The sequence below is a fragment of the Nicrophorus vespilloides genome, unplaced genomic scaffold, assembly GCF_001412225.1.
Source record: "Nicrophorus vespilloides isolate i.1.1-1 unplaced genomic scaffold, Nicve_v1.0, whole genome shotgun sequence".
Classification (NCBI taxonomy): Eukaryota; Metazoa; Arthropoda; class Insecta; order Coleoptera; family Silphidae; genus Nicrophorus; species Nicrophorus vespilloides.
This window is the reverse complement of record NW_017096594.1, coordinates 2,640-14,083: the sequence shown is the minus strand read 5'-3', so window position 1 is coordinate 14,083 and position 11,444 is coordinate 2,640. Positions and strand designations below refer to the sequence as shown.

The 11,444-nt window shown below is 29.0% G+C and overlaps 1 protein-coding gene across 1 annotated transcript; it reads right to left on the bottom strand.

Moving 5' to 3' along the window:
• Positions 1-6,872: 6,872 nt before the first annotated feature.
• Positions 6,873-11,133, bottom strand: LOC108557466. Its single transcript, XM_017913972.1, has 2 exons — positions 10,866-11,133; positions 6,873-7,202 (listed from the first exon to the last, which is right to left on the bottom strand). Exons 1-2 carry the CDS (start codon positions 11,002-11,004, stop codon positions 7,021-7,023), a joined length of 321 nt encoding a protein of 106 aa, XP_017769461.1. The 5' UTR covers positions 11,005-11,133; the 3' UTR covers positions 6,873-7,020.
• Positions 11,134-11,444: the final 311 nt, after the last annotated feature.

The window sequence follows — 11,444 nt, the reverse complement described above, 5'->3', positions numbered from 1 at the left end:
TTTCAATTAATATTCAATTACTTAATTTATACCAACAGAAACATGTCAAAATGTCTACAAGAAAGTTGATAATACTGTTGAAAGAAGATTATACTGTTTTGCATTTGTATTATTCGAATTGATTGATCTTACTTTAGTATAACATTTTTTAGACTTTTCTATTACATAATTAAGGTTTCTATAATTTAAAATGGTTGTGAAGATGCAATTATTTCTAAGAAAGTCTCCTGAAAATTGGAAATTTTAATATAACTTATATCATATACCTCAGTGTCCTCGTCTTCATTTAGTAACAAGTTTCTTGTCTTGTCTAATATTAGTTGTATTGCAAACATCTTCTGTATAAAGTAGACAAATATTTGAATTTTCTTCCTTCTCTATTTATGGAATATGGTTGAAGTTGAAGTACAAATAATGTCCCTGCAATATGAATGAATTGGTTAATGGAATCAAACATTAAAATGTATAAGAAAATTAATAATTTATATAACATTACACTAGTCCTTTCTTTTTTCAATGATAGATGTAATATTGGTATTACCTTTCTTCTCCAGTTGTTGAATATTATTGAAGTTGCACAAATAATGTTACTGAAATATGAATTAATTGGTTACTGAAAATAAACAAAAAAAGGTATAAGAAAAATAATACATTGTCCTATATTACACTACTGATTTCTTTTTCCAACAATGGATGTAATATTGATATTACCTTTTGTCTCTAGTTGTTGAATATGGTTGAAGTTGTAACAATAATGTTACTGCAGTATGAATTAATTGGTTAGTGTAATGAACATAAAAGCTATAAGAAAAATAATAATTTGTCCTATATTAGATTAGTGCTTTCTTTTTTCAATGATGGATGTAATATTGGTATTACCTTTCTTCTCCAGTTGTTGAATATGGTTGAAGTTATACAAATAATGTTACTACAATATGAATGAATTGGTTAGTGGAATGTACAAAAAAAGTATAAGAAAAATAATAATTTGTCTTACATTACATTAGTGCTTTCTTTTTCGAATGATGTATATAATATTGGTATTACCTTTCGTCTCTAGTTGTTGAATATGGTTAAAGTTGTACAAATAATGTTACTGCAGTATGAATTAATTGGTTAGTGGAATGAACATAACAGCTACAAGAAAAATAATATTTTGTCCTATATTACATTAGTGCTTTCTTTTTCCAATCATAGATGTAAAATTGGTATTACCTTTCTTCTCTAGTTGTTGAATATGGTTGAAGTTATACAACTAATATTATTACAATATGAATTAATTGGTTAGTGGAATCAAACAAAAAATGTATAAAAAAAAATAATAATTTGTCTTACATTAGTGCTTCCTTTTTACAATGATGCATGTAACTTCGTCTCTCTATTTAGTGAGTGATCGGTTAACGCACAGTTCGAACAGTGAATAAATCGTACGAACACTTTCGTGAAAGATTTGTATGTTCGGACAATAAACACATGTTCGGATAACGTACATTATACCAATTGACGTTACTTTGGGAGCATACGCTGAATCTTTTAACGAAGAATTCTGGTAGCTTACTCGTTTTATTGTATTTCAACATACAGTGGAACCGTGCTCGCTAAGCGAGGTATAACGAACATTTTGCTTAACGAGTTGTAAGAAAAATGACTCGATAAACGAACGACGTTTCGCATAACGAGTGACGATGAGAAGAGAAGTCCCGGATTACGCGCCTTCTACATCATTTTTAAAACTTATATACACATATTATGTGTATTTTTGAATATGTTTCACTATACAAGTAAAATCCGGAAATTTTGGATCAGATTAATCTCGTTAAGCAAGGTTTCACTGTATATTAATACCTCGCATAGTTCCTCCAATATCTAATTGGGAACTTTAATTACTGAATTCGGACTGATAATAAGCCTACTTTGGAATCTATTGTAGTACATTTAGTAAGTGCATAATTTTAGAAATTTACAGCATACATTTTGAACAAATTTTGGTATTATTATGATAAGGTTGATGAAATAAATTTCAATACAGGATTTATGTTGAGTTGAGATACATTAAACATAATTTATTTATATCATATCATAGATACAGCCATTTTGAAAAGAAATTTATAAACTAAATTTAGTAACAACACATTTCACATGTATATATTTTTATTATAATATATATATAATTTTTTTTTTGGTAATATATTATTTCCTTATTTACACTGCGCGATGACATTCCCATGGACAAATTCGTCCATAATAAATTCTAAAAATATATTCAATAAAACAGAAAACATACAATATGCTAGATTTCCATCATCGTCAGAATAATAATAATATATTTCCTCTCCGTCATCAATGTAATTTTTTTTCTCTCTTTTCATCATTTTTTTTTTGGTTTCTCATCATCTAAAATTGTTGTTCTGCTTCATCTTCATTCGACCTCACAATGAAGTTTCACCGTTAAAGCAATTTATTGTCATTTCTACGAGCTTACCAGTATAAATAGTATTTTTCTTTTAAATCTTATCATCTTTCATTTATATTTAGTTAATTAAACCTTAGAATTTATTTGTTAAAACTTTAGCGAATCCAGTGGTATCCGTGAAATCGTTCTGCGAGGGAACAGGAAAAAAAGGAAACACTAAATTTCGAATAAATAAAAATATTTACGCTAAACTAGCTTTTTCTTTTAACTTCTGTTGGTTAATAAACTAAGAAATGAAAATACTCATTTGAACGCTCGAATGACAATTACTTTTGCTCCCTTAATATTTAATAATAGACATTAGCAATTTACTCATGTTTTAGTATTTTTTTAATTTAATATTCTTTATAATAAGGAAGACATATTTGGCTCCGTTTAGCCGCATTTTTTTTTTATATAACTTACACTGCTCTAAGATCAGTTTAGTCGTTTAAAGCTAGAATTATCTACTGTTCATTTTTTTTTCAGTTTTTTCATTTTTTTTTTGATACACCATTCACATCATTATACAAATACAGTTTTATACAAGTTTAGTTCCATTCAGGTGCGATAAATAGTTAAAATCAGTTCACATTATACAATATATTCAGCTTTTCGAATAAATTGAGAGGTTTAAAAGCGTTTGGTATACTATTATTTCTTAATTTACATTAAATTTTTCAATTACACTCAAAATTGCCAACTGCGACTGCGTTTTCATGCAAACTTGATGTTTTTAATATATTTTTTTTATTGCTGACAATGATATGTAGTGCCCTTTTTCGCAGTGCAAATGACAATTTCGAAGTACAAACAAACAAAAAAATAAAAACCACTAAACTTAATGTATTTTTTTTAAATTTAATTTTTCTTTATTTTTTTGGAAAAATGATTGTTTAGTGATTGTTTTTCATTTTTAGTTAAAATTGTAGAAAATATTTCATTTTTTACGTCCGTTTTGTATAATAAAGACTAAAAGTTCATCTTGTTTACTTGTGATTTGTATTTACCAATATGTGATTTGTTCGACAAACAGAAATTAGTTTTTGGCGTTTTATTCTTGTGAGTTGAACATTCCGTGTTTGTGCTCATGATTGAAAAGAAACTGTCTATTTTTTGTTGTTGTTGTTGTTGTTGTTTGTTAAAGATAAATAATTGACAATAGGGCTGAAAGATGCTTAGCCCATTTGTAAATAATACCGAATGGTTTTGAAATGATATTATTTGGATCTGGGATTGACTCGTAGTCGGGAAGGTATATCTTGTCCAGAAGCTACAGAAAGTTAATTTAATTTAACATCGACTTTACCCTGCTAAAACATTTGCCGGTTTTGTTTAATTGTTTTGTACAAAAGCGAGAAAAAACTGTGATCTCATTCTCATCATCATTCCGCATTCCTTCGATAATTCAACTTGCATTTTAGATGCAGCGTCATTTGCGAAGCCTCAACTTCATAATAAACGTTAAAAGCTTTTGAAGTCCATTCAAGTAGAGCCGCACATCCTTGTTGCGTGTAAAATTGTATTCAAGGAGTAGTAGTAGTAAAAGCAGGTGAGAGAGATTTTAATGGCATTTAAAATGTCGGGCCATTCAAAAGGTAAAATTTTATCGCGCAAAGTTCCGCGCGAAAATGCTGTAACAATTAAAATTTTCCAACCGAAAGGGCTGCAGGATGGATGGGCCCTCAGAACAAAAACGTTTTTGTGCTGCTTGGAAGTTACGTACTGTTCGCAATGAAATTACGGCCTTTTTGTTTTTACTCCTCTCTCGTTTTTCTTTTTTTGGGGTTTTCGCATTATGAGCTTCTATTTAAGTAAGAAACAACATTTTGCGCTTCTGCATGCCCCAGATAAATACTGATTGATCGTGTTTTTCCATCGTACATTGATGGACTCTACTCAACAAATTCAAAGACAAATATCATATGCTTTATTCCAATTTGGAAATTATATAATTTATTTTTCTTTTAGGTCATAAACAACCTATTGTCAGGTACGAGATTCATTCTTTCAGCTCATTCTCTTGATTATTAATTATGTTTCTGAAGGACAATTTACTTGAAATTTTTATATCAAATTTGATGTAAAATTATTAACCAACAACTTTATAGTTGTATATCTCGTTCCCTGTGATTATTAGTATTATGTACAAAACAATACAGCAAGAATTGTTCAACAAGTACGACATTACTTTAATTAAATAAAATTATTATAATTTTTTCTCTTCTTTTTTTTTTAATTATAACATGTTTTTTCTGAGTTAAATAATTGAATAATTCAATATGTTTCATGGTTAATAAAAAAATTGACGTCGAAGCTAATTTTTTTTTGGTCATATAATAATATCAGTTACGTATTAAATCTTATAATCCAGTACAAAAATCATTCATTAACAAAATAAAATGATTTTTACTGTTCATATATAACTTTAACACAAAAATTGTATTTCTTTTTATATATTAAAGCAAATTTAATGTGATTTCATTTATTCGTAATGACTTAGCAAAACACTAAATTATTATATAATCAATGAATTTATATACCTAATTATGACATTGAATTAAAAATGATATTTCATCAAACTTGAGTCAATTTTAATGCAGAATTAGAGCCATAATCATAGAAATAATTATGTTTTTTCTTTATTCGTTATGTGAAGTAATAATTAATTAAATTAAATATTTATTGACTTTTTTAAATACAACAAAATCATGACCACTTTAAAAACCGAACAAAACAAACTTCACTCAAAAAAAACAATACGAAAATAATTTTATATACTAATATTTACTAGTTTCTTTGGATATTTTTAAACTAGATTATAATTAATCCGATTCAATTGCAAATAAAAAACTATACGTTTTACAATTAAACAATTTACACAGTTTATACTTAATAATCTTTACGTTTTGGCTTCAAGTACGTACGTTTTTAAATGTTATTCTGTTCGATGATTTTAAGTATTTTAAGCATAAAAGCACACATTGCAAGGATGTATTATATAACACGTTTTATGCTTTATGAGATATTACAGAATTTAGTTGTTGACTGAACGTGACTGATCTTGTAGACGACGAAGGTTTTTAGTTCGTCACGGTATCAAATGTTCTACACATTATATAGCAAATATAACAACGTTTTGGAAAGTTGAAAAACTTGATTGTGTTAAGTTTGTTGTAATTTGCTATTGGATCAACATGACAAGTCAATACAAATTGATGCGGTTATAATTAATGAAAAGTATTTATCAATAATTATTTAAAGTCTTGATTGTAGTTAGTAATAAAATAGAATAAATTTAAGATGTAAACAGTGGCAGATTAAGTACTCAAGGGGCCCTCTTTAACTCTTTGAGGGGCCACAAATTCCTTAATTTTTAGACCCAACAAATTTCTAGACAACTGAATCAAACAGCTACGTCAACTGAATCAACATCGATAGTATCAAGATTTATCCTTTGATATAGCAACCAAATTAAAGGATAATTCCTTTTTCCTGGACATTTCATAGAAAATTATAATAATGCCCCATGCGTCTTAATGAAAAGTATTCATTAATAATTATTTATTGTAGTAAGTAATAAAATAAAATAAATTTTAACTGAAATTAGCTAAGATGTAAACAGTGGTGGATTAGGTACTTGAGGGGCCCCAGGCGAAATTTAATTGTGAGGCCCTCTTTTAACTCTTGTAGACTAGTTTCTAGACAACTGAATCAGACAACTACGTCAACTGAATAGGATGCTATGACCTATCAAGATTCAACCTTTGACATACTAACCAAATTAAATGATAATTCCTCATTGCTGGATATTTCCTAGATATTACCAATTCAAATATTTTTTTAGTTGAAAAATGACGACGGAAGTATTGATTTTTGAAGAGCCGCATTAAGGTTGTTGTGGGCCCATTTTAAGATTTGAGGTCCCCCTAAGGGACCCCCTACGTCTGTGGTAAAATCCGCCACTGGGTGTTAATCATTTAAGACTAACATTGTTGTTTCGATGAATAAAAATCTAGTAACCTGAGATTGAAGATTGAGTAATGTTTGTATTTGCTAGCAATATTTGTCTTTGAATTTCGAGCAACCCCCAAGCAATCATCAACATTAATCCGTGCTAAATTTAAACTATAGATCCTATACACAATCTGGTCAAATATTAATCCTTAACATTACATCATCTGAGTGTCGTTAAACATACACACAATATTAATTTACAAATACACTTTTTATATTTTTATATATATATTTTTTTTTTGTTAATATTCATTAGATTTTTTTTATATCTTGTTCTCCCGAAATATTTTCCTAATATATTTTATACGCAACATATATAACAAATATAAAACATTTATCCATATCTTATATCCACATTAATCTTAAAATTGTAAAATATATGTATGTATATATATTTTTAAATATATATAATAAAATATTTCCCAATGGTAAACCAAACCGGAAGCGGCTTAATATCCCTCTCTAAATGTAGTACGAAAACCGAAGAAGCCGACTCACGAAAGTAGAGACGGATTTAAGATTAAAAATTAAGTTAAATTCATCGTCGATATTTAAAATAGAAACACGATGAGTGCGGCAATGAAGAATGGGTAGATCGATTCCAGGATGTCGGTGTCCTTCAGCGTTGCTGCGTTGTTGTTACTGTTGTTGCTGCTGCTACTGCTGCTGCTGTCTACGATTTCGTTGGTGTTGGAGATTATCTCCGCCGGAACTTCAGTCATTAGGACCTCAACTGCAAGAAACATTTCGATGTTAGAAATTACGCAACAATTTCCACTCGCGAATTCCGCCGCGTCTCTCATCCACTCAGCTATTTACTTCCTTGGTGCATCCGCATCATTGCGTTGCATCAACGTGAATTAATGAATCGTGCTTCAATTATATTGTTTCAATTGCAATAATCTGAGCGTGTTTTCCGTCTGTGCTTGAAGAGAGGCTGAAAATGAAATGTAACAGGTTGGAAGGAAGGTAGATGGAATTAAATTAAAATGTAATTACCTTCCGTTTCGCTCGTCCGCTTGTTTTTATTTTCCGCCTGTCTATGTTTTGTTTTTTCTTCTTACTTTTGTTTTGCAGCCGTGCCCTTTTTGAAGGCCTAAAAACTCGCTCGATACAAAACTCGCGCTAAATGCTTATTTATATTCATGCAGGAATATAAGAGTGACACGCATATAATGATTTTGCAATTTTTTGATATACCATTATTATCTTCCCATATCCAACATTATCTTTCATTTTTTTATGTAAGATATTTGATTGGATTACACCATTTTTGTTAAATTTCGAATACTTGACTAACTACATTTATTCTGTCAAATGTTTCTTTGATATTCATAAAATGGTAACGACTAATCACATAACTTAAGAAATTAATTAAAAAATATCTCGCATAGTGCGGATAATCGATTCCCCCTATATTTGAAACCGGACTAATCAAGGAATTAAATAGAAAATAAACCTTACAAGTAAAGACTGTATAAAAAATACTACCCTTTAATTTTTTTATGTAATCTATAACATAATTTATATAAGATATTTGATTGGATTACACAAATTTTTTAAAATTTCAAATACTTGCCCAATTACATTTATTCTGTCAAATGTTTCTTTAATATTAATAAAATGGTAACGAGTAATCAGTTTTCCATGTAACTTAAGAAATTAATTCATCAATACTTAGTGCGGATAATCTATTTCGCCAATATTTGAAACCGGACTATTCGATGAATTAAGTACAAAAATAAACCACGCAAATAGAAATTTGATAAAGAATAACTGTGTTTTTATTTTTTAATCGTTTTAGAATTTATTTTTATTTTGCTTGTATTTAGTTTGTTTTTAAATATTTAAACTGGATTGTAGTAAATCCGGACTGATTGAAACGGATGTACATATTTAATATGATAGTACCTATACAAGTTACTTGAAAAGTAACAAGTAAACAGTTGTTAAGTTTGTTATAAGTTAAATCTCCTATTTATATGAAATTTATTACATACAATTTATTATTTGAGAATCAAAATATAATTCATGCACGTTTAAAAAAAATCCTGAAGGAAATTTAAATATATTACATTATTTTTATAGTCATGTGGACCAAACAACAAACCGTAATACAATTGATTAAATTTTCTATACAACTAATAATTTACAATTTATAATTTTCATATATAGGATTAAAAAGAAACTAGAGAAAACTGTGAAAAAATATTGTATTTTACATTATTTTTCAGTCACATGGAAGCAACAAAACCATAATGCATTGATGAATAATTTTGTGCATCTATTGAATAAATCCATAAATTAATATTGTTGTTGTATTACACATATCGCTTTATAACACTCGTTACTATACGAGATTGAAATTATTCGTGAATATTTTCATAGTTGAAATATAGCCTTTATGCAATGAATATTCATATTATTATTAATAATATTATACTATATGATTTAATATATATTTTTTAAATATACAAAATTTTATATTGAAATTGAATTATTTTATATAAATGTGCAATAATTTGGAAGTACTTATTTTTTTTATGTCGTATAATTTTATTCACAATCTCTTCATCCATCCATCTTTCCCATTATGATGATTTGATTTTAATTTGTTGGTTAACTTCAGTAGTATATTGATACTCTGCGATTCCACCATCTGTGATGAACGATGGCCCTATTGCTGCAAGCACCGAGAGGTCTCACAAAGGGCCTGACTTGACCAGGATTCGAACTGACGCCCACGAAATCATGGGGAAGGGCGACTTAACCATTCGGATAGTAGTCGCCTTCGAAGTACTTATAAAACATTATTTGTGATAAAAATCGAAATATAAATTAAGATAATAAAATAATATGTGTAAAAGTTTTAATATTATGTAAAGCAGCGTTTCTCAACCTATGACTTATGAAATGACAGTTGTCATTTTGTGTCAAAGCTGTCATTTTATTCGTATGATATAATTATTGGGTCGTAGTACTACTACAAACAGAAATGTTGGGTGGCAAAGCTCATGTTTAGAAACGTTGATGTAATGGATGAGTTTGAGTACAAACGTGATGGTACGTCAATATACCTCATTACATAATTATTTTAGTAATTTCACTAATGCACGGGGATAGGGTTTATTATTGTGCATTACAATAATATATTATTGCAGGCTGATTTACGTTGATTTACGTAATGTTATGCATTCCTCGAGTAAATCGGGATCTGAGAGTATACATACATGTAGATGAACTCAATTATTGTACTTTATGTATATTCATATTAATAAAATGATAAATGCTGTAATTTAAAGCATAATATTTTCTAATGTTAATGCAATATTATTCATTATTATGTATAAAAATATGGAAAGTTACTTAAAAAATGCAAATTGAGCTAAACATTTGCACTTTGCCCAATATAATACGTTTAAAACATAACATACTTTTAGTTAACTAGAAAATTTAAATGGACAAATTTAATTTTATCATTAAGCATGATTTTTGTCCTCCACATTTCTAAATATATGTGAAAAGTTATCAATATATTAAAACGGATATGAAATCAAATACTACACATTAAATAAGGAAGAATACCTGATTTTTATGTTATAATAATGTATTTTTTGACTAATTAATAAAAAGTAATTAATAGTATGTATTAATCGTTAAATAAAAATATATTTTCTCAATTGTTTGTTTTCTGTAGTGTTATTGTACTTAATTTATTATTATATTATTAATTGTAAATAATATGTGAGATGTTATAATCATATAAAATTTATATTATATGTTTATTTAAACTGATTATAGTCCAATGTCAATATATATTCATATGATGTGAATTAACGTATAACAAACCAGTGCGTTCGTTAATATTGGAATGTAATTAATTGCATATGAAACGCTCCATATTATAAATATTATACTCAGTTTAATTGAATTTAGCGCGGAATTCACGCAATTTATTAGAAACAATTGATTCGAATTGCAATAATAAATTAGGCTCACAGTGCACACCTGTGCGGTTTTGGACAACGAAAGGGGATTGTACAATTTGATGTATTGCAGTCAAGGTGGAATAATATCGTGCGGAGATAGTTTTTTCTGGTATTAATCCAGTTAAAAGCGGCATACGGCGACGATTATTCGAATGATTAAATTAAGCCAGGACAGAAGCGGACGGGGTTGGCGTTTTCCCTTAAGGGTTAAAACGCATTCGCGGAGGTCCTTTAGTAAATTGCAGGACAGGCGAAATGAATTTACTTAACATAATTGTGTAAACTATTTGAACCGTTCGCGCGCTGCGAGAGGAGACGGAAGTGCTTCCGGATTAACGGAGGTGGAGGATGAGGCGGATAAAGTATAGTCGGATTGTGTAGAAGCAAATTGGCCACAGTGTACTCACTTTGTCTGGAATGCTTGCGGACGTCGGCGTAGTTCTCGTTATAACCGACGTAACCGGGAATTGTGGACATGCAAGTGATCCATAGCTCTCCATTGTCTCCAACGTGAAGCTCGGACACCTCGACGGCGAGCTGCTTCATGGATGATGCCTTCTGCTCAAAGTAGCCGTGACCGTGGACTCTTCCATTAGAAAAGGATCTAGTTAAAGAATCATCGACCTATAACAGATATTAATAAACCATTTTTGTATCACAATAATTTTCTTTAAAGATACGTACACACTACACTTAATAAGTGTCATAAATGAGAGCCAGGTGAGCCATATGTGTTGGTACACAACTGTTGATTTTTATGAAGTCCAATCATATAAATATCTAAGGTAAGATTTTACAGATCGTAAGAGGTTAAATAAATTTAAAAGTCATCAATTTTCAACAAAAAGTATTTTGGGAATTGCACATTGTGCAGCCATGTGTAAATATTACTAAGTACATTCAAATCTTATATAATTCATAGCATGGATACAATTACATTCCCCTTAAATTTATTTTTTATATGATATAAAGGTGGGAACAACAGT